This window comes from Dendronephthya gigantea, unplaced genomic scaffold, assembly GCF_004324835.1.
Source record: "Dendronephthya gigantea isolate DGI-Jeju-01 unplaced genomic scaffold, DenGig_1.0 000030F, whole genome shotgun sequence".
In the NCBI taxonomy this organism is placed as follows: Eukaryota; Metazoa; Cnidaria; class Anthozoa; order Malacalcyonacea; family Nephtheidae; genus Dendronephthya; species Dendronephthya gigantea.
This window is the reverse complement of record NW_021163040.1, coordinates 1,667,712-1,695,128: the sequence shown is the minus strand read 5'-3', so window position 1 is coordinate 1,695,128 and position 27,417 is coordinate 1,667,712. Positions and strand designations below refer to the sequence as shown.

At 38.5% G+C, this 27,417-nt stretch overlaps 2 protein-coding genes and 1 pseudogene across 3 annotated transcripts in view; 1 reads left to right on the top strand and 2 right to left on the bottom strand.

Moving 5' to 3' along the window:
- The first annotated feature begins 1,151 nt into the window (after positions 1-1,151).
- On the top strand, positions 1,152-2,118 carry LOC114524221 (annotated as a pseudogene).
- On the bottom strand, positions 2,022-3,976 carry LOC114524220. Of its 2 annotated transcripts, XM_028545363.1 has the most exons (3): positions 3,201-3,976; positions 2,869-3,057; positions 2,022-2,106 (listed from the first exon to the last, which is right to left on the bottom strand). In XM_028545363.1, the coding sequence occupies exons 1-3, from the start codon at positions 3,859-3,861 to the stop codon at positions 2,096-2,098; spliced, it is 861 nt and encodes a 286-aa protein (XP_028401164.1). In that variant the 5' UTR covers positions 3,862-3,976; the 3' UTR covers positions 2,022-2,095. The 2 variants fall into 2 exon arrangements, with proteins under 2 accessions (XP_028401164.1, XP_028401163.1); XM_028545362.1 differs by lacking the exon at positions 2,022-2,106 and having other exon boundaries at positions 2,164-3,057; positions 3,201-3,974.
- Positions 3,977-26,364: 22,388 nt separating this feature from the next.
- Positions 26,365-27,417, bottom strand: part of LOC114524194 (unconventional myosin-X-like) — a 41,060-nt gene continuing 40,007 nt past the window's right edge. The window contains exon 59 of the mRNA XM_028545330.1: positions 26,365-27,173. Coding sequence (XP_028401131.1) covers positions 27,087-27,173 — 87 coding nt within the window. The 3' untranslated portion in view covers positions 26,365-27,086. The remainder of the gene's footprint in view (positions 27,174-27,417) is intronic.

Genomic DNA, 27,417 nt, shown 5'->3' with positions numbered 1-27,417 from the left:
TCGAGTTAGCGAGGGATTACTGTAGCATGGTTTGTGGGTGTACAATATAGAATTTTTTAAGTTTAACATACCACAAAAATCCGTTGCTATTTCTTTTGCAAGCTCCACTGAGTTGACCAGGCTGGAAGCACTGATAAAGTGGATGTTGCTGAATTTTGAAATCTCTTTTCTTGGTAGGGATTCAAGAAACATGGAATAACTCTCCAAACGATTCCATTTTTTCCTTCGGTTCCCGCTCGTCTCGTCAGAAAAAATGACAAGTGTTAGAGTCAATTTTGGTTTACCAGCAGCTGCTATCTTAGTTGGATGCATGCGGTCTTTCCATCTCTTCCACTTCCTAGGTTTAACGAGAACTGTAAAACCTACTTTCGATCTGCGAGGTGAATTATATTAGCGCGGTCGCTTCTATGCTACTGAAGCTTGTGGTAGCTTACTTTTTTTTCAGCAAAAAGCGAAAATTGTATTGAAAATATTCTATTTTTTCACATTGTCTGTATTAAAATGGGTCATTGTTTACTGCCGACACTGGTATACATAGAAACAATCCATTAGGCAAGGCGCACACGACGCGATTTTTGTCGTATACCATTTTAGTCGACCGATCCTAAACAACATATCAAACTTTTCATATAATCCGCTTGTAGTCCGCCGACTAAATTCTAAAATCGGCCAAAAAATAGGCCAGGATTTACATGTGATTATGAGCATAAATTCACTGGTTCCAAGATATCATTGCTAACCAAACTGGTAACATTAACAACCATAGGCATGGGTTAATTTTAGCAATTATTTTTTAACAAAATATTGTGCCCTTATATATGATAGGATTAGCATCAGAATTTTCTTAATATATCTTAAAGTGACTCCATACAGTTTCTTGAATTTCAATAAAACTTCATGTAATAATGCATTATTATAATAAAGGCCTATTATCTATCTGCCTGCTGAAATATTTAACACTTATTTACTGCGACCGAAGGAAACATTGTGTTTTGTGGACCCGAGACCTGTCGATATTTCACGAGGCGAAGCCGAGGGTCCACTAAACATAATAGGGACCTTAAGATCTACGACGTCAATAATCTACGACGGCAAGCGGAAGTAGTTTTGCAATGTTTGCAGTAAATGCGCATGCGTTGGCTTAGACCTGGCGTCGTCGAAAAAGGTCGAGAACGTGAAAACAAGTAGTTTGGCGTCCCAGCTACAACGTGAACGCTTTTTTAAATTTTCTGGTCATTTTAGTTGCTGTAAGTATCATTTATCAGTATTTAAAACTTGTTTTTAATCACTTCTATACAAGTAAATAGATAATTTTCATACTTTTTTTTTCTAAAGACAAAAAATGCTAAATGACAGCTCTTTCATTTTTTGCAGTCGCAGACACGACTTATCTGATGGAATGGTCAGATGAACACGATGTTTTGCTGGGCCGGGAGATACTTTTAGTCGACCCATTTAAAGCTAAACCCCGAACAAATCTCCGTGGTCAGTTATGGACAAAGATAGCAGATTCTTTGAACGGTTTGAAGGTTCCAAAATTTTCTGTATCTCAGAGATCTTCGTGATCGTTTCAAACTTTTGGCTGAAAAATTTAAAAAGAAAATTTCAGCTGAAGAGCGCGGGTCTGGAATATCTCCAGAAATGTCAGAGTTAGATGTCTTACTGGAAGAAATCCTTGAACTTGAGGAAAAGTATAGTGAAGAGTATATGCAAGACACAGCAGAAAAAACAAAAAAAGACCAAGAAGACAAAGAAAATGCAGAAGATATGAGGTTGAAGGCCATGGAGACTTTAAAAGAAACACAGAAGAGAAAAGCATTAGCTGATGGGAATGAGAAAAGAGAAAAGAGAAGAAGCAATGGGTCAGAGGCTTTGAGTTTTTTACGGGAAAGGATGGATAATGAGAATGAGTATCGAGAGAAGGAATTAGACATGAGGAAGAAAGATGTTGAACTGGAAGAGAAAAAAATAGAGCGAGAAGAAAAGCAGCATCAAGATATAATGCAAATGATGCAAATGCAACAACAGCAAATGCAACAAATGCAAATGAACTTTTTCCAGTCACAAGCCCAACAGCAGCAGCTTTTGATGGGAATCATTGAGAAACTGTCAAAATAAACAATTGAAATATGGGTAAGAATCTTTTTAATGTTTAAATGTTACGGTGTTCTACCCAACTGTTTGTTAAATTATAACTGTTACATAAGGTAAACAAATTATGGCCTTTCACAAAGGATTTCTGATGGATTTCCCCCCCCTTGTCTAGCATTTTCTGAATTGGTGACCCCATTCCCCTCAAACATCTGCAATGTTTGCAAAAAGGTATGCATGCACCTTGTATATCTCAGTGGAAAAAGCTATTATTTCACAGCATTGTTAAATTCCTCATTGAAGAAAAAAATTAGTTAAAATAATAGAGTTAGAAATTTTAAATGGAGGCAAAATGATTGCTACACCCCCTATGCCTGCATTTGTTCTGACCCATGACTTGAACATTCTTTGTGAAATGGCCCCTAATAACAATCTTGAAATAACAGTAATAATAATAAAATGAATGTCAGCCTGTTAGGCTATCATATCTATTTGTAAGAACTATGTTATTAAACTTTTCTTGATGTTTCATAATGTATTTCATGAATTATTCCTCAGCAAGATACTCTTGGATTTTAGGTGGTGGAAGGTCGAAGAATTCAGATGTTACATTGCCATACATACATGTAATGCAATTTCTCAATATACCCGATACAATGTACATTTTTCCAACAGCACTTAAAGCAATTTTTAAGTTCTTTTTAAAGTCAACAAATTTAAAACTATTGACAATGTCCCCAAAAAGCCATTCTACAGAGACACGAACACTACTCATACTTTTGTTAAATGCCTCCATGTCAGGATTAGGTTGTACTAGTCTGAATGGAGCTTGTAGATGAGTCCTGAGTGGGTATGCAGGATCCCCATAAATGCACATTGGTTGCCCATTTGTGCCATAGGCATGCTCTTCCAGCATTTCCATTAGCCCCGAGTATCGAAGCATGCCAGCATCATGTCTCTTTCCCTCTACAAATAAAAAGAAACAGATTTTACACTTTAACACTTATTGCCTGTCCCCCCAGACTGGATAAATGCAAAGTAACCTTTAAAGGGATTTGTTAAAATCAAATTCAGAATAAAAAGACCAGGTTAAAAATGCACGTACTTACCCACAGGCCCATAAAGGTTTGCTATCATGCCATTTGGGGTTACCACAGATTGAAATTTCAGGGCATGGTGCCTCTTGTGGCCATTGTAAACATGTTTTTGGTGTTCGTCTGGCCTACAAATCGCTTTCACAGTCCCATCAACGAACCCAAAACAATTTGTAAGTGCTGCTCCTTTGTTTGTGATAGCCTCTGCATATCTTTCTAGTTGTATGGGGTTTAGCAGCAGATTGTTCCACTGTTTAATACGGTGGTTGTGGCGTTCGTAAACAAACGAAATCACTTCGTTAAAGATCATCGATAGCTCTGGCACTGGTCTGCCAAAGCGCGGAACCAGATCACTCAAACGGCAAGGATAAGCCAAACGCCGAAGCATGAGACAAAGGCCTTCTGTTCCGTCGCATATCGTTCCTTGTGGGCAGTAAAACACTTCAGGAATCCTCAAAGCCGCAGCTAGATCTGGAATGTCATGTTTTCTGAACCGAAATTCAGCAAAACACTCGTCTTCCCCCAATTCGTCAAGCTTGAATCGCCCATATGATTCGTATGGTAAATATAAGTTTTTCGGCGTGTACAACTGGCTTAGAATTGCAAACTCAACGTCGTCTATATCTCCGAGTGCATAACAAACTGTTATGAGTTCAAGCAACTCTTTAAAATTCATTTACATGATGAAAAATACCTTTTTTAATTGAAATTTTTTTAAAAATTTGTTTGTTTACAATATGACGTCAACGTTGTCAATTGCAACGTCGTGAATCTTAAACGGAAGTAAAACGACGCTCGACCGCGTCCTCGTCCTAGTGCTCTACTCGGATATGAGGTTGACGTCGAGGTCGACGTCGTAGATCTTAAGGTCCCTAATGTATATTGCTGTGAGCTCGAAAATCGCGAAGCTTTTTTTAAAAACAAGATCGTAAAAGTTTTCTAGTATTCATACTTAAGTTGCAAATCGCTTCATCGCAGCGCTAAGAAGTGAAAAGTATACTAAGTGGGTCTAGAATTTTTATTTTTCTTCAGTTAATTATAAAAGCTAGACTCGAATTGTCCAAGAACGCGGCATAGCAGAATTGTCCTCGCGACATAGCAGAACAGTTCAACGACAACACAACTCCATCAGTCAGTCCTTCTACGCCATTTGATTGCACCTTGTCAGAGTTAAATTTTTCTCCTGCTGATATTCTAGCTGCTCTCCTCAGCCTCGATACCAACAAAGCCACAGGTCCGGATAAAATACCACCAAGAATACTGAAAGAATGTGCTCACCAAATTTCTACGTCATTATGTCTGTTGTTTAATCGATCACTCCAAAATGGCTCCTTACCGCAGGAATGGAAACTCATCCCCATCCATAAAAAGGGTGAAATCTTCAAGGTTGAAAACTACCGTCCAATTTCGCTCTTGTGTGTAATATCCAAAGTCCTTGAGTGATGGGTTCTAAAAAAGCCGAGAGACCATCTGATGTCCCTGATTAACTCTTCCGAACATGGTTTCATCCCTGGAAAGTCGTGTACAACCCAGCTAGTTGAAGTCTTGCACCACATTGGATCCATTTTAGGCTGTGGTAAACAAACTGATATGATTGATATTCATGGACATGTCAAAGGCTTTTGACAAGGTCAACCATGCAGTCCTGGTAAACAAACTCCAACAATATAACATCGACGGATCTCTTCCTCAATGGTTCACCTCGTATCTTCATGACCGCCAACAGCGCGTCACAACTCTTGGCGCCACTTCCTTCCAAAAACCAGTGTGCTCCGGTGTTCCGCAAGGCAGTATCTTAGGACCAATACTTTTCCTCCTGTACATCAACGACTTACCAGATGTTGTGACCAATTCGTCAGTTGCGTGTTTTGCTGATGACACGAAAATCTTTCGCAGAATTGACTCCATCTCTGATGCCATTTTACTCCAAGACGACATCAATAACCTTGAATCCTGGTCCAAGTCAAGTGGTCTCGTGTTTAACGAAGAAAAATGCAAAAGTCTTAGCATCACCAGACGTAGCCAACCAATCAAACATCCATACAGCATCAAAAGCAAAGAACTTATACCTACCTCCGGACAGAAGGATCTAGGGCTCTGGATCGCGAGTGATCTAACCTGGTCGAAACATGTTTCTGAGCGATGTGCCCGAGCTAACAAACTTCTCGAACTTGTAAAGCGCTGTTCTGGAGAAACAAGCAACGTGTGGATCCGCCGGAATCTGTATCTGTCCTTGGTCCGCTCAGTTTTTTGCTACTCAAGCCAGGTTTGGTCGCCTAACCATTACCCTCATCCAACGTGTGGAGCGGGTCCAAAGGAGGGCGACGAAGTACATTTTAAATCTTCCGTACATGTGCAGGGAGAACTATCAGGAACGACCAGCCAGTTTGGGCCTCTTACCACTATCTTACTGGCATGAATACTTGGATGTCTTGTTTTTTTTCAAAGCAGTGAACGGCTTGGTAGACGTGTCCCATGACGTCCTCCCTGAAGTCATATCTCAAACCAGAACGACCAGATCCTCCCACGGCAACCAAATCTCCTTTCGGCCAGCCAAATGCAAAATCACTACCTACCAACACTCCTTCTTTATTCGTGTAACTAGAACCTGGAATTCCTTACCAACCACATTTGAAAATCTCCGGGCATTAATATTAAGCAACTCAAAACTGCTTTACTAAATTATTACCTGACAGCCCTGATTGAATGCTTCAATGAAGAAGATCCGAGGACATGGAAGACCATTTGTCTGAAGTGCAACACTAGCGGTCTCTTACATTCTAAATTAACTTGTTGTTTTTAGACTCCTGTCATATTGTATATTATGTTAATTGTGTGTATTTTTGTAAAAAGGTCCCACAGTAATTGGTTTGTTTTTGTCCAGACGCCTGTTCGACGTCCTGTCATTTGTATTGGCAAGATTGGGCTAGATCATTTGCTCGAATTTGCTCTTCACTCATACTTGATCTCAAGTTCTGCAACACCAGCTTGTTTTGGGCATGTCGATGATTAATTATCTCACAGCGCATATCGTAGATAGATGCTCCATTTTTATTTGCTGGAGCGTCATCATTCTGATGGATGATCTTGCTTGAGAGATTTTGACAGATGGTCTTTGAGTTCTCATTTTCTTCATCGCACAGGTCGGAGAAGATAGGTATTCCAAGACCCCCCATTCTCGTCGGCAGTGACAGTAACTTCCTCTCATGGATGGAAACACTACGGTTGTCTAGGAGCGCTGGCAGGAGCTTCAGGCTGATGGAATCATCTACCACTCGCATCGCAGCCTTGATACCTGGAACAGTGCGCATATGGTAATAAAATCTGTGCCGAAACCCTGATACAAATGCAGCATATGCAACTTGGGGCTCAAATTTAGCAATTTCACTTAAAACGTGGAGTTGCTGACACCATTTACTAACTAAAGCCGAAATGTACTTATCTTTCCCATCTTCAGAGCCAAGATATCCTTCAAGGTACTTATGTCCTTCAGTTGCTATACGAACACCAGTACCAGCAAACATCTCTTTGGCAGTCTGCTCCAGGTGCGGCTTCACAATCAACCAGGATTTGTCAGCACGCGGATAGTAACCAAGACGGAGACCATGAATAGCAATGTTCTTCCACCAGGAACGCAAATGAGCAAGTCTACCAGCACCACTAAGGTCATCAGCAAAGGCAACTTGTCGAACATCACTAGCTTCATCAGATTTAATCAACTGCAGCAAGGGTGTAATGGCAACAGCATACAGCGGCATGGCTAATGGATCACCCTGTGTGGTACCTTCTGCAGAAGTAATTTCTTTCCCTCCTTGGACAAACAATCTTGATGCTGTGACATAACAGTTGAAGGTGTCAATTGCCATGGCAGGACAAATGTACTGAATGTTGTGCAACATGATTCTCCGGTTAATTGAGTTGAATGCGTTTGTAGCATCCGCCAATAACACAGCATCCGCCTCATCTCCTGCAAAGATTTCTGACATGGCATGAACTGCCGCCTCACTGCCAGCTGGTTGTCCAGCACAAAGCTGAACATCACCTGCACTTTCCATGATTTGAGGCTTGATTGCAAAGATAATTGACTTCCCGATGATCCTACGAAGCACTTCACCAATTCCGATGGGACGAACACCTGGGTTCTTATCCAGTGGTATTAGGCGACACGCCAAAAACGCCTCCAAACTTGTGGTCTGATCTGGTTCAAAGTGTAAATTGCCATGGCAGGACAAGTGTACTGAATGTTGTGCAACATGATTCTCCGGTTAATTGAGTTGAATGCGTTTGTAGCATCCACCAATAACACAGCATCCATCTCATCTCCAACAGGTATTTATAAAAGCCTTCTGTTTTTTTGTTTTCTGTGTCTTCACGTTTTTTTTTCTACTTTTCTTAAACTTTAACTTTACCCCCGGATGCTTGACATGCACACTTCATTGGTTATTTTCTTGGCCAATCAGATTCGTTGCTCAAACCGCATTTTATGTCTTGCATGGTCCCACGATATTTTTCGGCAAATAGGCAAAAGTTTTGTACATTTTTTGTGCATTTTCATTTGTTTTTTAAAATTTTTTAATGGAATAATGTTGTTGGAGTATCTAAAATGTATTTGTGATAATTTATTTGAAGGATTTTCGTTGTTTTGATATGAAATTTTGCGAGTGAACTCAGTGGCGTAGCCAGCATCGATAATTGGGGGGGCCCATATTCATATATTCATGTTAACAGACTGTAATTGATTTGAAAAGAAATCAAACCTGCGCATCACGAATATATGAATATGGGCCCCCCCAATTATCGTTCTGGCTACGCCATTGAGTGAACTTCGTATGTATGCTTATATTAGTACAAGAGTTTCCATCCTTTTCAATAACTAATCTTATATGGTTCGCGATCAATGACCTCACTGAACTCGCAACGTAACTGGGCTATTTACTTATTATTTCAAAAATATTTATTGGGATTCCTATGGTATCCCCCACCAATATTGGGCCGAACTCCGGCGCATGACAGGATATTCAGCTCCAGGTTCGTGGCTCCAGGTTCGCAAATCTGGAGCTGGCTCCAGAAAGCATTAGAAGTTGATGTAAGTCACATAAAGCAGATAAGAAGTTGATGTAAGTCATGTAATTGTTTTCTCTGGTATTTTAATTTCATTGACAGTATTGTGCTTCTGACCTCTTCTTATATAATATCTCATTTACTGTTTTCCACGCATGTTTTGGACTCGTTTTGTTATTGAGGAATTTTGTTGCATAGTATTCCCTTTTGGCATTTCGCAAAGCAATGCCTAAGTAAGCTAGTGCGCGCAATATAAACTGCAAAAAGCGGAGCACAGAAATGTTTGCACAATCCCATACTTCACAAAGAATACTGACGACACCACAGAAGATTTTTTAGTAAACCCAGGTAATTTGAACTCGACAGGGATGACAGCTTCAGGCAATATACGCATTTAGCGCAAGTCGAGAAGTTTAAGCTCGGAAGAGCGCCGAGGAACGGTCAGGGCAAGCAAAATAGTTAACTTCTGCGTGAGCAATTTCAATGACAAATCCTAATTTCGAGGAAGCAAGCGCAAATAGATTAAGATGACGTCAACGCTCCATGTCTGCTGATAGCGTAGAACACCCTTGAGCAAACGAGTAGGTGTTGTCCCACCGGGAAGCCGTCTGGTCAAGGGCATCCAAGGCAATGGCTATCGGGTCTGGCTTCCAACTGAGGAACTGGGGCAATTGAGCATTCAGTCTTTCGGTGAACAGATCCTTGGCACAAGTTCCACGAATCTGCATCAGAGCTCGAAACACCTCTGGGCATAGCTGCCAATAGCGCCAAGTGACGAGAATGTCAATCCGCTGTGGCATGGAGGCAGCCGGAAAGGTGTTCGGCACTGAGAAAATGTTCCGGTTCAAGGCCCACTCAGGGCAAGTGTCGCAGCTCCTCGCAAGAATGGTTTTCATTGGCTGAACAATACATTTCTGTTTCAACGAATAGCATAGTTTCGTTCTTTAGAAAGCATAGAAAAGCATTATCCAATTGGACGAAAGCTTCCGAGACCGACCACGGCGACATGTCCCCCACAGAGCCAGAGCCAAATTGGACAGGACAAGAGTGTGCCCCACTGGACGGTTGACATAGGCTACTGCCGAAGTGTTGTCCATGCGAAACCGTACGTGGGCATATAATCGATCTTTGGCTGAAACTCTTCACTGCAAAGGAACCCACGAGAAGCTCTAGACAGTTGATATAAAGCCTCTGCTCCATCTGAGACAAAAGCCTTCCGGTTTTAACCCTCTTAACACAGCCCCCAACCCTGTCAGGAGAAGGATGTAGGATTTCGGACCCGATTCCTTTCGTATTTTTAGTTCTTTTACAAAACGATTTGGAACTGTACCTTTTAGTGTTGTTTTCCAGACTTGGAAACCGTGCTTAGTATTCATGACCGGGGATTGTAGCTTTGCCTTTCTCGGGCTGTTGGCGAAAAAGCTCGAACTGTTTATAGTTGTTTTTGCCGTTGCCATTTCCTTCGACAGTTTTAAATCTTTGAGAATGGCTTTCTTAAACTTTTCCCATAGGCAGCCCAGAAATCTTTTCGTTCTCGTGGCGTTCTTCGTAAACTCGAGTACACGGGGGAGCGCCACGAGAACGAAACATTACTAGGCTACCTATGCTTCTTCCCGAAAAGTTCGGCGGAACCAGGAACAAACGGCTCTGGATCATCGACTAGGTCTAAGCAATCTGGTGAAACTTTAGCCAATAGGCCCTTTCTTCGATCTACTAAAACACAATGCGATGCATTACCGATCAAGGAGAGTGCTCGGCGACAAGCTTCGATAACAAAGGCCGGGTCCACTCCTGGAGCCGGTTGTATCAAAGCCGGATAGCAATAAGCAAATATTCACCGGATGGTGATTTTTTGAAACTTCATAAAACTGTTCGTTGTTCAGTGGTATACCTGGATTAAATCTTATATTAGTTATAAATTGACGTTTCTTTCATTTAATGTGTGATTTATATCCGTAGATTAAAGCTTTTAAACCATTTTATGGGTGAAAATTGACTATTCGGTGGATATAGACTTTATAGTGCTATACTGGCCTTGATACAACCGCCCCTGACTCTGAGCCTTTCCCGGCAGCTGAAATAGCCGTTTGCCAAAGCTGAAAACGAGGGCCAATCGCGTCAAGCAATCCGCCAGCCGCGTTCAACTGACGGCGATCCATGGCGGTTTTAAAGTTCGCGCCCTTGCACTTCAAAAATTTTTCGACGAAAGTGTCAACCTTCCAGTTTGGACGCAAGTCCGGGTGGAAAATCCCTAGGATTTCTCCTACCATCGCGTTCCAGGCAGATTTAGATGACCCCAGCTTGAACACAATGATCGGCTTAGCAACCGACATAGCCGAATCATTTGGCTCCAACAGGCTCGACTCTTCTTATCCAAAGAGCTTGAATCACTGCTTGATGAAACCGAAATCGAGGACGAGCTAGATGAAATGGAAAAGAAAGCATTGTTCGTGTTACCGAGTGTTGGTGTCAGATTACGTTTATATTTACGTACATTGGATTGCCGCAGTTAATTGCTAAATAATCCTGCTTTATATAGTTTTATATAATAATGAAATACTGATTAATTAAAGTTAACTGAAGTTAGAATACGTAGAGATGTTACAAAAATAACAAAAAAAGCGAGATCAATAACGATCGTGCCACTACAGATAATCTTTTAAAATTTAAAATCAATTATACATTTATACACCGATTAATTTGTTGTTATTTCGATAGTTTCCAGTTGTCAAAATGCTATCTTCTCACATTTTAAAGTTTGCGGATATATTCTACCAAGGGAAAACAACATTTATTCGAATTAGCGAGGAATTTGAGTTAAGCGGAGTAAATTACTATAAAGAGCATTACCAAAATCCAAGAGGAATGAAGAGTTCAAGTTAAGCGAGTTGGAGTTAGAGGGCGACTACTGTATATCTTTTTTATTATTTCAAAAGTATTTATTGGGATTCCAATGCCAGAACTCGAAGACGAAGTTCCGTGTTATCAATCACATAAGCTGGCGGGGAGAGCAGTGCAGCGTACGTATTGCTCTGGGATTGATTGCATGTGTTCCTTTCCGACGAACAGAGTATTTTGCGCACTAGTGAACCCAAAGAAAGGTAATCCTACAGATTCTTAGGACAAGTGTGAACCAGGATTTAGCCATTTAGGATCAATCGCATCTGGGATATCGTTTTTATGAAAACCAGCTTTTAATGTAAACATTAAGTTATGCGGATTTTCCGGCTTTTATTCTATTGTCTTTACCACCATGCCTCACTTAGCTTGTACGTGTAAGTACATCGAGCTAGCTTTACGACGGGGTGATATATTGCATAAAAGTTAGGTTTAGTTATAAAGACAAGGAAGAACCCGCACTTGTGACAGTCAAAATTAAGTCAAAATTAAAGGTTGCGCGTTCGTACGGAATGTGAATTCCTGACTCCACCGGCGAAATTTTTCAGCGAAATGCGAATTATTTTTTTATGCGAAATAATGATTGTATGTATGCGTGATAAGACGAATGGGGCATTGAAGTGAACAGAAGTTCATTTTGTAAATCACTAGTAAATTGGCAATATTGAAGTCATAATCAGTCGACACCGCAGAAATTGGTGTTTAAGACGTTTCAACCCGAAAATCTAATCGCTGGTTCACAATTGTGCATTTCTGTATCGCCCTATCAAAGAGAAACCTTTTGAATATCTTAAAAAAGTTCAATTTTTCTTCTGAATACGCATTCTGCAATCTTTTGACAGCTCATCATACACATCTGACCGCTGTGAAATGGCCATTTTGAGGCTTAAAGTATACACAAGGTTATTAATTCAGACGATTCGTTTTTACCGTGAGCAAGCTTCAAATCTTTTGTGCAAGACATATTTTCTTGAATATTTATAAATCTTTTTCCTCACCAAGTTTGAAGTCTAAGTATCGAGAATTGCGGCTAAGCCTATACCAATTTCCGCGGTGTCTAATCAGTCATATTGTGCAGATCCCACGCGATAATATTAGCACGTGAAGGCCAGTTTTTGAAATTTGAACCAATCTCCTTGCTCTCTTTTTTAAGGAAAATTGTTACAGAAAAATTGTTTAACTAAGGATGGAATAGAAAAAAAACGCATGTGGTTTTTTTTGCATATTTATACCACGCACATTTCGTCAGCTTTCTATCAAATGCTCGGCTTTGAAATCGATATGTAGAAATTGAATTATGGATGTAAGCATTTGATATGTTAATCAAAACAATATTATAGTATTTTTTCAATATTATATATTAATTATCGGAGGATTTAATGAAGAACTTTTAAAAATAATTTCAAAATGATCTTCCATATTTTTTTTAACTTCCATTCTTTTTCTTCCACTCGATATGAATTCCAATTGTAAGTAAAATACACTGATTGCTGATAAAATCTGTTGCGAGTTGCCGCCATCATACCCCAAGTTATTGGATATTTGTGATTGGGTTCATTGCTATGGCAATAGAGCATAAGATAAATACTCTGGAAAACTCTGGAATCATTTGTACGTGCGACGTCACGCAGTAATTGCCGTCGTATAGTGGTGAGGCATGTATGATCAATATTTTTTGGCAAATTTTACTATCTGTCCATATTCAGTTGCATTGGATGCCTGGCGGTTACAGTCACATGCATTTTCAGTATGTCTATATATTTAGTTACTCTGGAACCATTTGTACGTACGACGCCATGCAGTAATTGTCGGCGTATATTTATAATGTCGTATATGTGTATAAATAATATAATAAACTAGTAGTAATCAAAGATTAGGCAAGTGCGTTCGATTTTTTATTACCAAATGATTTTTGTACTATAAATTTTCTATGGACTTTTTCTTGCTAATATACGGCGAGATATATATAACTCTAGTCTAGTGCATAATTATGGCAATTGCAGCGACAATGAATATAGGAGTAAACGAGACGACTACAAGGCTAGCGTGAAGTGTCTTTAAGGCGAAAAAAATACGATTGCAGAAAGACTGCAGACCATGTTGATTATAAACCGAGATGCAATATATCAACCTGTGATAAAGCTTTCTTAAAGTGTGGATTCAATTATGTAGGCATTTGATATTTTAATTAAAACAATATTATGATATTTTTCAATATCTTATTGTATTGATTTATTACTTTGAGAACTTTGAAAAATAAAGTCAAATTGATCTTCCATTTTTTTTATCTTCCATTCTTTTTCTTCTCCTCGATAAATTCTAATTGTAAGTTAAATACACTAATTGCTGATAAAATCTATTGCTTGGTTGCGGTTGCCGCCGTCATACCCCAAATTATTGGATATTTGTGATTGGGTTCATTGCTATGGCAATAGACCATAAGATAAATACTCTGGAAAACTCTGAAACCATTTGTACGTGCGACGCCACGCAGTAATTGCGGCATATGTTAATGATCAATATTTTTTGGCAAATTTTGGTATCTGTCGAAATTCAGTTTGATCCCTGGCGGCTACAGCCAGTTAGCCACATGCATTTCCAATTACTGATGTATAAACTGGTATAAATTAAGCGTAAAAGCATGCATTATAACTAAATGTACTCCATGTGGATAATGATGAATATTTTGAGGGACAGCGCTGGCCCTCTGCATGTTTTGTGTAAGTGACTAGAAATTTTTCCGAGTCAAAGCGATCAGCCAAAGTACTCATATTTTCAGGGAGTGTCTCCTAAGTGATGAAATATAGGTATGTATGAAACGCGGGCGTCAGTAGAAACGTTTTTCTGTGAATGAAGCTTCTCGATTACTGCCGAAAACGGCAATTTAGAGTGCTGGTCAGAGAAGATATTTATTATTATCCACTGTAAAATCAGTAGCACCTTACTTAATTAATTTTGTGCTCTGAAGATTATTTGCTCTGAGTAGTACATAGAGACAAGGCTGCCGAATCGATGATTGGGGTGTATATAAATCATGCATATAAAATATGGTTATGAAAGCAAATGCCGAGTTGGCAACACCGCATGTGTTGAATCTCGAACAGTGAACTCAAATAAGACTGGAACGCTCACTCTCTGACTTTCCCTCATTAATGAGTGAAGCCGAGATGGCGGATCATGAAGCCTTTTTGGGGGTGTAATATTGATAAAATTACAGCCACAGGCGAGTCGGTAACATACTTAGCACACATAACCAGGTTTACATGCACTAGCTAGCATTGGGGTGATTTCCTTTATACGGTAAAAACGGCCAGACCGGTCCTGTTAAATTTCAGTACAGACATATTACAGGTATAATGATATGTCTAGGGTGTTTCAAGAACTATATATATGCATCAGTCAAGTATATTGTTGTTCACATCTGCCTAGCACGGGTATATATGAAGTTTCGCCGCTTTATTTTCAACGAAATGCTCTGTTTGACTATTTCAACTGATTCAAGATATGACCGGTTTGACCATTCTGATCGCTTAAAGGAAAGCGCCCTGGCATTAGCATGATCTGTCAGTTCCAGTTAATAACTTGATTCCAAGATTTAAGATTCAAATCTCATGGACAGAGCAAATATTTTGTCTTTATTTTAGCTACATATAGTCATAGACGGCTTGTCTTCCACCCCCGCAGCCGGTTTATAACGACAGAAAACCGAGTTGTAGTATAAAAAGGCTATAAAGAGAATGTTGTTGATAGGTATTCTTGATTTTGTACTAAACAAAGGTGCAAGGGTGGTTGCCCTTTAGGTTTGCTGCGAGAATCGTTGCCCTTTAGGTTGCCCTCGACCACCGTAAATTTTCGCGCGTTCCCATTTAAATATAACTAAATATTCTAGGACAATTTGTGTACAGGTTTGCTCTCGTGAGACGGACTAGTTAAAGGCTGCTTTCCACGTATACAGTACGCTTTTTTTGCGCGCGGAAATTTATCACCTAGCTTTTTCAAATATGACATATATTTAACAGTTATTCTGCGAACTCGAGTCATATCGTCGCTTAATTCCCCCAATCTTGCCACCATTTTACGTTTCTCTACTAGACAGATATGACCAGGGCCGTAGCTAGACCGCTTAATTGGAACAATACGGTGGGAACAATAGCGTGTAATAGAAATCAGTTGGGCATAAGACGAATATATGAATATACCCCCCCCCCAATTAAGCTTCCAGTTACGGCCCTCGATGACCTTGCGTATATAATAAAAGGATTTAATTAGATTTTCACGTGCGTTGCGGATAAAAAAACGCGTAAGTGGAAGCATTTCGAAGCATTTATTTGAAAAAAAAATTGATGTTACTCTTGGGTTAACCAATCGAATTATCGAAGGGGTTTATAATTTGGTTTGTGAATGTGTAAAACAAAAGAAAAATATTGAAAAGGAGGCCTCTACCGCGTGACTTCGAGCTAATGACTTATGACTCGTTTTTTTAAGCACTTTTTTTAAAGCAAAATCCCGGCGAAGTAAGTAAACTGCCTTTAAATTAAAAGCTGCGTTGCAAGATGAAATTTTTCTTAGAGATGATGAGATTTTTCTTTAGAGATGTGAAGTTTGGCAACTACGAAACTTTTGTGTTACACGTTTCCTGAGGGTGGTTTTCCACTATATCCTATAGGCTGAATTCTTCGATCGAACGAAATTTTTTGTTAGATTATCTTTTTTTTAAATTTCATTCCATGGAAAAAATTGAAAATTGAAAAACCCAATTGAAAAACATATTACTTCGGACACTCGTGTAACGCGGCTTTGAGAGATTAATAGAATAATTGTAAATAATTGTAGTTGTAAATATAATAATAGTAATTTCTCTCCATGTCACCAAATTAATGTCCTCAACAAGCCGGTAATGCAACACGCAGTATGCCGGTAATGAAGAAGAAGAAAGGTAAAATACACATTTCAGCAATCGTCATTCAAGCTGTTATTATAAGCAAAGTTTAAGAACAATACTGTTCTTCAGCCAAAATCCGAGGGTTAATACCACGGAATATTTATATGTGGGCGAAACACAAATAGACAATAGCAATACCATCGATTAGCGCAGTGGCATGCGAGGTAAAGTCACAGTTGATTCAATCCATTTGTTTCCATTGTCATTGGATATAGCTGCATGCTTATGTATTTTGCGGGAAAGTGAGAACCGACAATTAATCGCGAGGTTACGTGCATAAATTTATGTCATGTACATGCATAAAGCCGGTTTTCCACTAGCGATATTTTTCGCACGAAGCGACATTTTACTTTTGTTTCAGAGCTCTCAACTGCAACCATCTGGAACAAATTGCTCAAATACAAAGGAATAAAGTCGCTTCGCGCGAAAAATATCGCTAGTGGAAAAACCGGCTTAAAGCCTCAGTTATCATATTATGGTATGGCATCTTAGATTCGATTTTCTGAAATAACGATAAAATGCATTTGATGATAAAATCTTCAGAAACACTTAGCTATACACTCTCATTATATGGTATAGTCCTTTTATAGCTATTTATTATATGCTGCAGTACATATGCAGCTATGCTTCTCGGGGGGAAAACGGTCTAGTGCCAATATCAAAAACTTTGATATATTAATTTTATCACCATTTTGTACTCCGGTCAGTTTTGATACATTTGCGTGGCCATTGTTGTTTCATGGTAATCCGTATAGATATGAACAGAATCGCACTTGAAAATATCTGTTAGAAATGACATCTCTGACATCTCTCAGTTCGTTTTGCTAACTCGTAAGATGTCATTCTACTCCTAACACTCAAAATAAATTTAATATTTTCGCGCACCCATGTCGTAAACCCTATTTACATATTTTGAAATTTTATGATTTTTATCTACAGCGACAAGATGTTTCAGGCTAATTATTCAGGTATTTACAAACGCGTGGTCGGCGTGGGCAGAAGCCTCGCGGAAATACTTCGACGTCAACCACAGCGCGCACACTATTGCACTCAGCATGTCACTCATGACAATTATTACTTATACACGTATTATTATTCCTGGTCTGCGGAAAATCCAATTATCAAATATTTCTATATTTTCTAAATATTCACGCGTGATAGTTGTTCCCACTCTCCAGTTGCCCTGAACCGAAATGCGATTAAATCACGCATTAGGGAATATGCATGCAACCAATGCAAGCTTACACTTACAAGCATACATATATGTAAAGACAAATTAACGCGGTAAAGTAGTTGCAGAAGCAAATTTCAAAAAAGTAAACCGTAGATATTTGGTGCGGATACCCATGCGTTTATTCTCTCATAAAGTCGGATGCCCTTTGAGCACGTCTCCTTGAAGTACATATAAGTGTGTCCTGTGCGGAGTAATAGACAATAGGGCTGAGACAAAAAAAATATATAAAAAATCGTCGCTTTCGTTCTCCAAGCAGTTTCGTTTTTCATATTTCTTTCTGTAGTTTTTAATGCGTTTAATTATCGTTTAGTTGCACAAAGAATTGCCTGAAATTAATCAAATGGCATACTTTGAGCAGGCTTTGAGACTTGAGTTAACTACAGTTCTACTGTTCTAACTCTTCAGGTTGTACATAGCTGATAGCTATATCAAATGCAATTAGCATTTACAAAGTATCAAGTTTTGCTGGATCACTGGATAGCGCAGCGCGATCTATTACGCATGAGGAAATGTGGCCAGAGTCCAGAGAAATGTTATGATGGCACCAAGGTTATAATGGCACCAACTGCTCAATGAACTGAGGAAAACTGATCAAAAAATCATAGTGGTAATTACGAGCTAAAAATTCTCCACCAGTTGAGTACAACACATGGTCGATATAAACATCTGATTCAGATAAATGAGACCGTACGTGCGCGTTGAAAAAAGTACTGTACAAACGCAATAAATTTACCATGTCATCAATTTAACGCAGTCCGCAAACTTGACCGCACTTGTGTTGCAAACAACATGTTTGGCAGCTGTCATAATCCATAACTTGTAAACAAACGGACGAAGAGTTCTGTTTGCGTGCACGACTTGCTGATTTCATAACCGAAACAGATTTAAGGAATCTAGAAGTTATGTATAGAGGATTAGCTCACTGAATAGTGACGCATCAATTCGATCATGCAACAAGCATCATGGTATCAATTCTTGTTAAAATTATAAAGAAAAACCTCTTTTAATTTTTGAAGCCTGAAATTTTTAATCATGTGCTTTCAGCCTTGAATACTCAAATATTACATCATGATCATTGGCGATGTTTGATGCAATCGGACCTAAACGACGCTATGGCAACCTACAAAGCAGCAGGGAAGTTCCTAGCTACCGTTCTTGAACCGGAAGGACGCATTAAGAATTCGGCAATCAAAATTACCACCCATTCCTTGCGTGGGCAGTGTATGTATGTGTTTATAAGTCGTAGCCAAAGACTTAGCATCATCTTAGCTCTCAGATCTTTTAGAGTCACTTTACGCTTATCCTCGTACGGTGCAACTATAATCCGGAGTAACAATGACTTTGTTCTCAACACGCAAGCAGGAAAGTCTTCTTCGACAGAGTTTTTTTAATCGTTTGAAAATAAGCGTTTTGAAAAACGACGGTGCAGCCAAACACAAAGAAAAAGTACACCGACGTACGTCCGATTTGTCAGAAATTGGCGAAAGAGAGCGGGCATGGAGTCTACCCTCGGAAAGAGAACTTACGAAGTATTTGGGACCAGTGGATGAGAGTTTGGTGCAAAACGCAGAAATTGCAAGACGGAATCGCAGAAAACGAACTGATCATAGGCGATATTCTATGCAACTTGAACCATCTGCAACTTTTGACAGCGAGCCACGAAGAGCAAACATGTCCCCATCAAAATATTTTTCACCAAAGCGAACGCCGTTTAATATCGTACGTTGTAAATGGTGCGAACCAATTGAGCAGCCTTCGTCACTAGAACACAACGACAGTGATGATGAGACATACATCGACGATAATGGGATATACACCACTGTGCTTTGTTTTACTGAAATATAAACACCCAACTCAAGAATGAATTGTATAGTTGATTCTATAATTGTTCAACTTTGAATATCCGTCATACGTGGCTATACGTGCAGGCGGTGCAGCACTTGGAGATGAGTCAACCTTCTTTCTTCGTTCTCAGACTTGGTTCACTTGATATTTACAACTGTGCGTGAGGTCAATGGAGGTCGACAACTTGACTGGTGATTGAATTAACCTATGAATTAACTCGAACAAACACTTAATTAACTTATTAAAAGGGCATTGTAGATATTCTGTATGATATGTATATGTTTATGTTGATAATGTTATCAGACGCGCTATAATCTCGACTTATATCGGCATGCAGACCAGGTATAATGATCCATATAATGTATTTAATTTATTTTTATGCCAATATATGCAATAAATATTTTCAAGAACAATATTGACAAATCTACTGAGTGATTAATGTTTTATTAAATTAGTTTCTCAGATTCCTAGAATTCTATCACGTATACGACACATTAATTGATTTTCCAACTCACTCGAGAATATGCGTGGAATATTATTAGACAATTTAGATTTGTAGTCTGAAGTAAACGAGTGGGACAGACTTTCCACCGCGACATGAATTTGCGATTTGCCAAAAATAAAATCGAATAGAAAATCTCCCGGATAATTTTTAGCCGCATGGCAAACTATTATTCCTTCCTCAAACATGTCGCATATTCTGCTTTATCAAACTTTCCATTTTCCCATGCAAGCGTGTTGTCGAATTATATCGTTCTTTTAACGTATAACGTTAGTGATGCGCGGTTATTTATTTGAATGGATTGCCTCTTTCTTTGCATTTTCCGATCTTATGACACGGTCAGAAGAAAATTTCATCAGCTTTTTAACGAAAATAGAGCATTATACAATATTCGAAAAATTTAAACATAAATTGTTCGAAAATTGGGGTGGAGAAGTTAGCTAAACAAAGTGCTCGACAAATATAACTTGACTGTTGTCATATATTTGAAGGCGATAAAAATCACTGAAACTGCATGTGGAACGTGAAAAGAATCAGAAGAAATATAGGAGAGTACTCCAGACTAGGCAAGGTAAAGAGCTCATCAGATTACTGACGGTTTAACCTTGCAGTTAGTCTTCTATCATTATATGCAGATTTCACCTTGCCTAGCCGGAATATCGCTCCATATAAACCAAACAGGTTTTATAAAATATCAGTCCAAAGGACTTTACCTAATATTAATGCCATAGCCAATAAATGCATGCAATGCAACAATAGCTTTCAATACGCTTATCTTCCATCAGAATTAATCCTATATGCCTTAACTGATATTTTATAAAACCTGTTTGTTTTATATGGAGCGATTTATTCCGGCTAGGCAAGGTGAAATCTGCATATAACGAAAGACTAACTGCTAGGTTAAACCGTCTGTAATCTGATGGGCTTTTTACCTTGCCTAGCCTGGAGTACTCACTCCATACAAACAGCCCTATAAGAATGATATACTGAGAAAAGGCAGAGCCCTGGCTGAAACTATTCCAAATGGATAACTGGAAGTCAAAAAAATTGTACCTGCATGATCTTTATGGCACTTTGTCACTCTCGTATTGTTTAATATATATTTCTCCTGATTCTTTTCACGTTCCACATGCAGTATCAGTGATTTTTACTGCCTTCAAATATATGACAACAGTAATATAAAGTAAGTAAAGTCATATAAAATGCGAAGTTTGATAAAGCAGAATATGCGACATGTGCATGGGGAGGAAGAAATAATAGTTTGCCATGAGGCTGAAAATTATCCAGGGGATTTTCTATTCGATTTAATTTTTTGGAAATCGCAAAGTTCATGTCGCGGTGGAAAATCTGTCCCACTCGTTTACGTCAGACTACAAATTTAATAATATTCCACGCATATTCTCGAGTGAGTTGGAAAATCAATTAATGTGTCGTATACGTGATAGAATTCTAGGAATCTAAGAAACTAATTTACTAACATTAATCACTTAGTAGATTATAGTCAATATTGTTTTTGAAAATATTTATTGCATATATTGGCATAAAAATATATAAATTAAATGCATTTCATGGATCATTATATCACGTACTGTATGCCAATATCAGTCGAGATTATAGCGCGTCTGATACAGAATATCTACAATGGCCCTTTTAATAAGTTAAGTGTTTGTTCGAGTTAATTCATAGGTTAAGTCAAGATGTCTGACCTGCATTGACCTCGCGCACAGTTGTAAATATCAAGTGAATCATCTCCAAGCGCTGTACGTATAGCCACGTATGACGTGAAGCGAAATAGAATGTAGTCATAGTCATTTCTCTTCCAATGGCATCAACTATTTATGCGGAAATCGCTCGTTTTTACGTGGAAACCTGTTAAATCTATACAAAGTGATACGTTTTTCGTAGATAGGCTAAAAGGTTGCATCTTTACGAAGTTACATATAAAAATATCAAAGCAAGGTAGCTAAGTTCAAGTTCAAGCCAGGTAAGCAAACGGTTGTAAAAAACGCGAAAATCCTCAAAAAACAAAGCACAGTTGAACTCTGTAGACAAAATTAATTGACAACCTGTTAGTTGTTTTTGTGTGCTCACCGGTGAAAATCGACTCTTTCACGATTGTCGCTTTTTCTGTAATTTTTGTCTGTTCTGCAACTTAATGCCGAACTGGGTTTGGCATTTTTTTGCCTCTGTGTGCTAATAATTGACTGTAAAATATGCCTTTACCCAAAATTTTAGTTTTGAATTAAAAGTTTTTTTGACAGATTTCTCACTCTTCGCAAGATTCAAAATGGCATATTATAAGGGCACGGCATGAAAAAATCTGGGACATCGTGATTCTATGTATGATTACGCATTCTATGTCTATTATTTCTATGGTAAAGTCCAATTATGTTCGCACATACGAGGGCCGGAGAATATCATCGAGTCTGCGATACAAACAATATATCCACCACAGATCCAGCTAATCTGAGATAATGACGTCATGACAAACCGAGTTATCACGCGACTGGAGTAATTAATTGTTTTAAAGGGCAAAGAGTTTAAATTCTAATTTACAGTTGGCAAAAAAGTTGTTTCCGCTTAAAAATGATAGAATTACTTAAAATTTTCCAGTGCCGAAGATATACTGTATATATATTTATATAGGCTATACAGTATATAGCTACGTACCAGCTATATAAACCATGTCACTTAATTGTTTTTGACTCAACGTTTAAAGTTAAATGCATGCCTTTATGCATGTTTGAATACTTAGTTTCACACGGAGGTTTAGATTCTGAGAACAATCACACATACATTGAATTATAGTCTATGCGCGTAGGTTGCTGTCAGACTTGTTTAAAAAATAATGCTCTTATGCCTCCCTCGTATAGTCATGCAGTTGGTAGCGAGCTGCGATCGCGAGCACGAATATCATACTCATTATACTGGCGAAAAAAATGCATATTATGATTCAGTCACAACTGGCGAGTCTAAACCAATAACTATGAATATGAAGGTTATACCTAGGGTTTCTATTGAGTTTTAGTGGATTCCAAATATTACAATCTTGATCGACGTACGATCAATCCCAGTTTTTTAATCCAGCAAGTCTGCAGCACTTAACTTGTTTTAAGGAAGCACATGTGGTCTTACATTTCAAGCTGTCACAGCGGGATGCATCACAAATTTGTTCCTTTAATTTTAAAGTTCAATCTTTATTAATAATAATACCTTTTGTAAAAAATATATACGAAATGCGTACATGTAGGTAGCCTCTAAAGCATGCATTGGCTGCTATAAAGCGATGCGTTGGCAAAGATCTTCAAGTTGTGTTCAATATCAAACGATCAGGCTGCAATAATGGCGCGGAAATATCAACTGATGCTTAGTTTGACGTTCTAATCCCAGATGGAAAGGCAAAAATGAGCTAGTTAGCTAGTTGGATACAGTTAACTAGCCAAGATGACAAAGTAAAACAAAACCATTTAACAATATTTTTCATTATATTAAATACATTTTAACGACAGAATACATTTCAACGACAGAAATATATATATAAAAGTATATTTACAAAAGATAGGAAATGCATATTTTTAAGAACAACATTAGCTGGAGATATTTGTATGATTTCATAAATTCAGCAGGAATGTATAGGTAGTTTGCAATGTTGAGTACCGATATCTTATCAGCGTAAATTTCTTGGAGATAATAGCACCTGTTCATGGATCCAATAAGACAACGTGGCTTAGTTTCATTGACAATAATTTCTTAGCGTTGTAATCAGTTAACATTGAATGCCATCATTCATCACTAATATAAACGCGTATTGTTGAGTGGTAGTTACCAGTGATCTATAGTAGTTGTATTCTAAGTCTAAAGCTAAAAGCACAGTGACATTTCGTCGACTGTACGTAAGTTTAAACTTCGCTGTTGTGAACCCAACACAATAAAAATTTGATTTATGTTACAACGCCAATCGAGCACGTCAAAAGCCACCGTTGTGAATACAGTGAACTCAAATAAGACTGGAACGCTCACTCTGTCGGAAGTTTAAAGCCAAGATGGTGGACACTGAAGCCTTTCTTGTAGGTATGATCCAGGCCTCCACGCGGTAAAATGGCGGCAAATATGATTTTACCTTAAGAATAATCAATGAAATAGCTACCATTTCTGGGAATAATTTATCTGAAAGTTTATACCGATCAGGCTGAAAAAAAAATCGGCTCTGCCCAGTCTCTTTCGTAGATAAACAAATTCGGCGGACAGACATGCATCTTCGCTCATCGTTTTTTGCGTATCAGCCCGCGAACGGGCTACCCACAAAAATTCGAGAAAGCATTTCCCGTAACGCATATAGTTTATAATTTATTATGGAATTTTGTTTCACGTATGCATGCCTGAGCAGTTCTACGGGAGTAGGCAATACTCGAGGCAATAAACGCTGTCAGTGGCAATAATGCATTTTCTACACGACTATGCATGTCTACATGTTGATTATAATTATTCATTGTTTTTCCATCAATGCGATATAAACATGATGAACCTATCCGATTAGCCCCCGTTTGTTTTTCTTCTCTGCATGGGACCGTTTTGAGGCACAAACGGAATTGAATCCTGGAACGGGGGCAGTTGCGAAAGTTCATTTTAGCTATAATCAGTTGTCTTGTTTTTCTTGCGGAGATTGAACCTTTGACCTTGCGCTTTAGGTAAAGCCCCACAGCAAACTGAACTGCAAAGCCGAGTTGCTAAATGCTGAACGTCATTTGTTGATATCTAATAGGGTTCTGGAAAGGAGGTAAATATCTAGTTTTTGAAGAGAATCTTGTTCGCCAGAGAACTATGTAACACTTGAATAAGTTTCTATTTTTCCCAACTGCTCCTTGTTGAAGTTCTGTGCGTTGCTCAGAGCATGTTCTCGAACTGCCTCGAATTTTTTTTCGCCAGGATTAGGATTATAAGCTGTTGAAATTGCGTTGTTTCAAATCTGATTAGCAAGGAAAAACGATAGTGTGTAAAAGGTGTGCTGTGACTGTATAATTATTCCTGATTCAACTTTGAACGGCCCAGTTTGTAAACACGGGCAAAATGATCAAATGTTAACAGTTTGAAGAAATGAAACTCTGTGTGATTTCTACGCGCTGAATTCGAATTAGGTAGTAGAGCGGTGGAACCACTTTTTCTCTCTGTCTGTATACATGTTTATACATGTGGATTCCCGTCTAATTTTAAAAATTTGACAAAAAAATTCCACTCCCCGCGTAATCGAAATTAATAGACTTTATGTATAGGAGCAATGCACGTGAACTTTCCACAACTCTTGATATTAAAATAAGAGTACAACTGATACCTGCTATCCAATTAACTGCGTTCGTAATACGTTTTACCTGTAAGCTACTGAGTTATAAGTACACTTCAGGCCTTCAAATGATTATACAACAATTAAAGGTATAAAAAATATCGGTACGTCATGGAGGCCTTACCTTTGCAACACATCTGAAACCCTTATCTCTGAAATGACGGCAAAGTCGGCTGGAAATATAATGGCCATACAAATTTGCGATTATTCTCACTTCCGAAAATGCTGGAATACTTTTGTAGATTTTTCTAAGCTTTCAAACTATACCAAAACATTGAAAGTTCCCACGTTTGTTATTGAGAAGTAACAACCGAAATCCCACTCACTACCCCAACGTCCATATGACTTTTTGCAAGGACGGCGGCTCACTGGGCCAGCAGCGGCCAACCTACACAGATCAGTGGGCGAACCTAACTAAAGTTTTTTTGTCATTTTTTACATGCGTGTGACGTACCACGTACACGACCCAGACGATGCAGACCACGTCTTGGGCATGCGTTGGGTACAAACGCCAGCTGTCAGAGATTTAGAATGTATGTTTATTTTTGTTGAAAGATATAAAAATGAGACCATAAGGTCGATTACCTAGATTGTCAGATAAGAGCCTCAGAAAAGACTCCAAACTTCTAAATATACCATTAAATACCCTAAACTTTGGCACCGATTTTCGTACATAATCCCCCAAATTTAAATTGATACCCAAGTTTGCACCACTCTTGCACCCGGCTGGACTAAGCTTGAGGGGTTGCGCACCCCTCCAGCCAGTAAATCCATCCCTTTAGCATGTACTGCATAGTACAGAACAATCGGCAACCTTTGGAGTCACCGCATCATTTTTGTGATTCGTGTTTGTTTCATTTTCGGACCAAACCTTCCCTCGATGGTGTATTTAGGGCCTCTTAGGGAATTTCGAATGGGCGGCAAGGGGCTTGCCAAAAAGGGACCTCGACGCCATGTTATCTACTTTCCCGTGATAAATAATTTACTACCAGAACGAGGTGGACGACGCCTGGTAGGTGTTAACTCGGGCTGTAAATACATTGCACTGAAACTGAGCTATATTGATACACTGTAAATAAGGCGACTGTCCGCGCGGAAGACTAAGCCTGCGACAAAAAAAATTAATCGCGAAACTTAGACTCGGCTACCACAGTATAGCCCGAGTAATAATAAAATACTATATTTGCTGAAATAGCATGGCACCGCTGTTTATACCGGGGCAGTGACTACCTATTTGAGTAGTCCCGGTGAGTTTACACGACAAAAATTAATTATGTTCCTCAAGCCCAATTGTGGTCCGTGCCAAAAATTCATGTCGTATGATTAATTATCCTTGAACAATTACACGTCAACAACCAGTGATCTTATAAAAATCTATTGCAGTTACATATTAGTTAAGTTACAATTCGTCAAATTCTAAAATATTTTAATACACATTTCTAAAACAATTTAGTCCGCAATAATTAATTCTTGTCGGAAGAAAAAAGTTTATCGTTCAAAAATGTTATGATTATACTCTTAGGTATAACGACATGCAAGAATTATCATGGTACCTGCGTGAAAACATATGAAGTAAGAACACTACATTGTCGTTACGATAATAAATAATTTTCCTGCAATTTGCGTACTTCTAATTACATCGTGAACGCACGAAAATTGTCGTATCATTAATAGAGAAGGAAGATAACAGTAACTCAGTAAGTGCGCCTATTGCGATGCATCACCCTATATTTGTGCATAATCTTAGTGAAACCACATTACTGGGTGTATTGAAGGTGATACTAATTTCAGATTATTTTCAGATAATTTTCCAAAACGAATTCGTCAACAAAATATCTTGTGCAGTAGCATATGTCGCATTTAGTAACCTACGAACCGAGGTTTTCAAAACACCATTATGTGGACTAATAATTCGGCATATATAGTAGCATATGTATAGCTAACATTAAAAGTTATAAAGCTAGTAGTGTTTTTAGACAGATATGCAAAAAACACCGTAAACGATCTAGTTGTATAGTTAAGCAAAGATTATGAAATCGAGCGGCAGTTCACGGATACACGAGGCCATTGTAGTTTAAATTTTATCCTTTCAATTGCTGTTGCTGCCTGGTGCGCCTTCGCACAATTTCGTTGATGTACGCTTTCATCAGCTTTGCTATTTCCACCACCTGAGAAGTTAAAATACAAACACATTACCAACTAATTAGCCAAGAGAGAAAGATTTTTAGGAGCGAATTTGCCTCTTTTAGTCATGGGGTGTAAAAAGAATAGAACATTCAACGTTGAAATGCATGGAAAGTACTATCCATGTCATAGATGAAATCAGATCTAATTTCCCTATGATGCATATTATGCATGTAAAATGAGGGACCGACTTGCAACAAATGTAGCTTCTATATTTCCTTATATAAA

Excerpts from the sequence above, each read along its gene's own strand:
- LOC114524220 (XM_028545362.1), bottom strand. The coding sequence starts at position 3,861 with ATGAATTTTAAAGAGTTGCTTGAACTCATAACAGTTTGTTATGCACTC. Across the intron at positions 3,058-3,200 it reads AAACCTTTATGGGCCTGTGG|AGGGAAAGAGACATGATGCT; the intron begins GTAAGTACGTGC and ends TTTTATTTGTAG.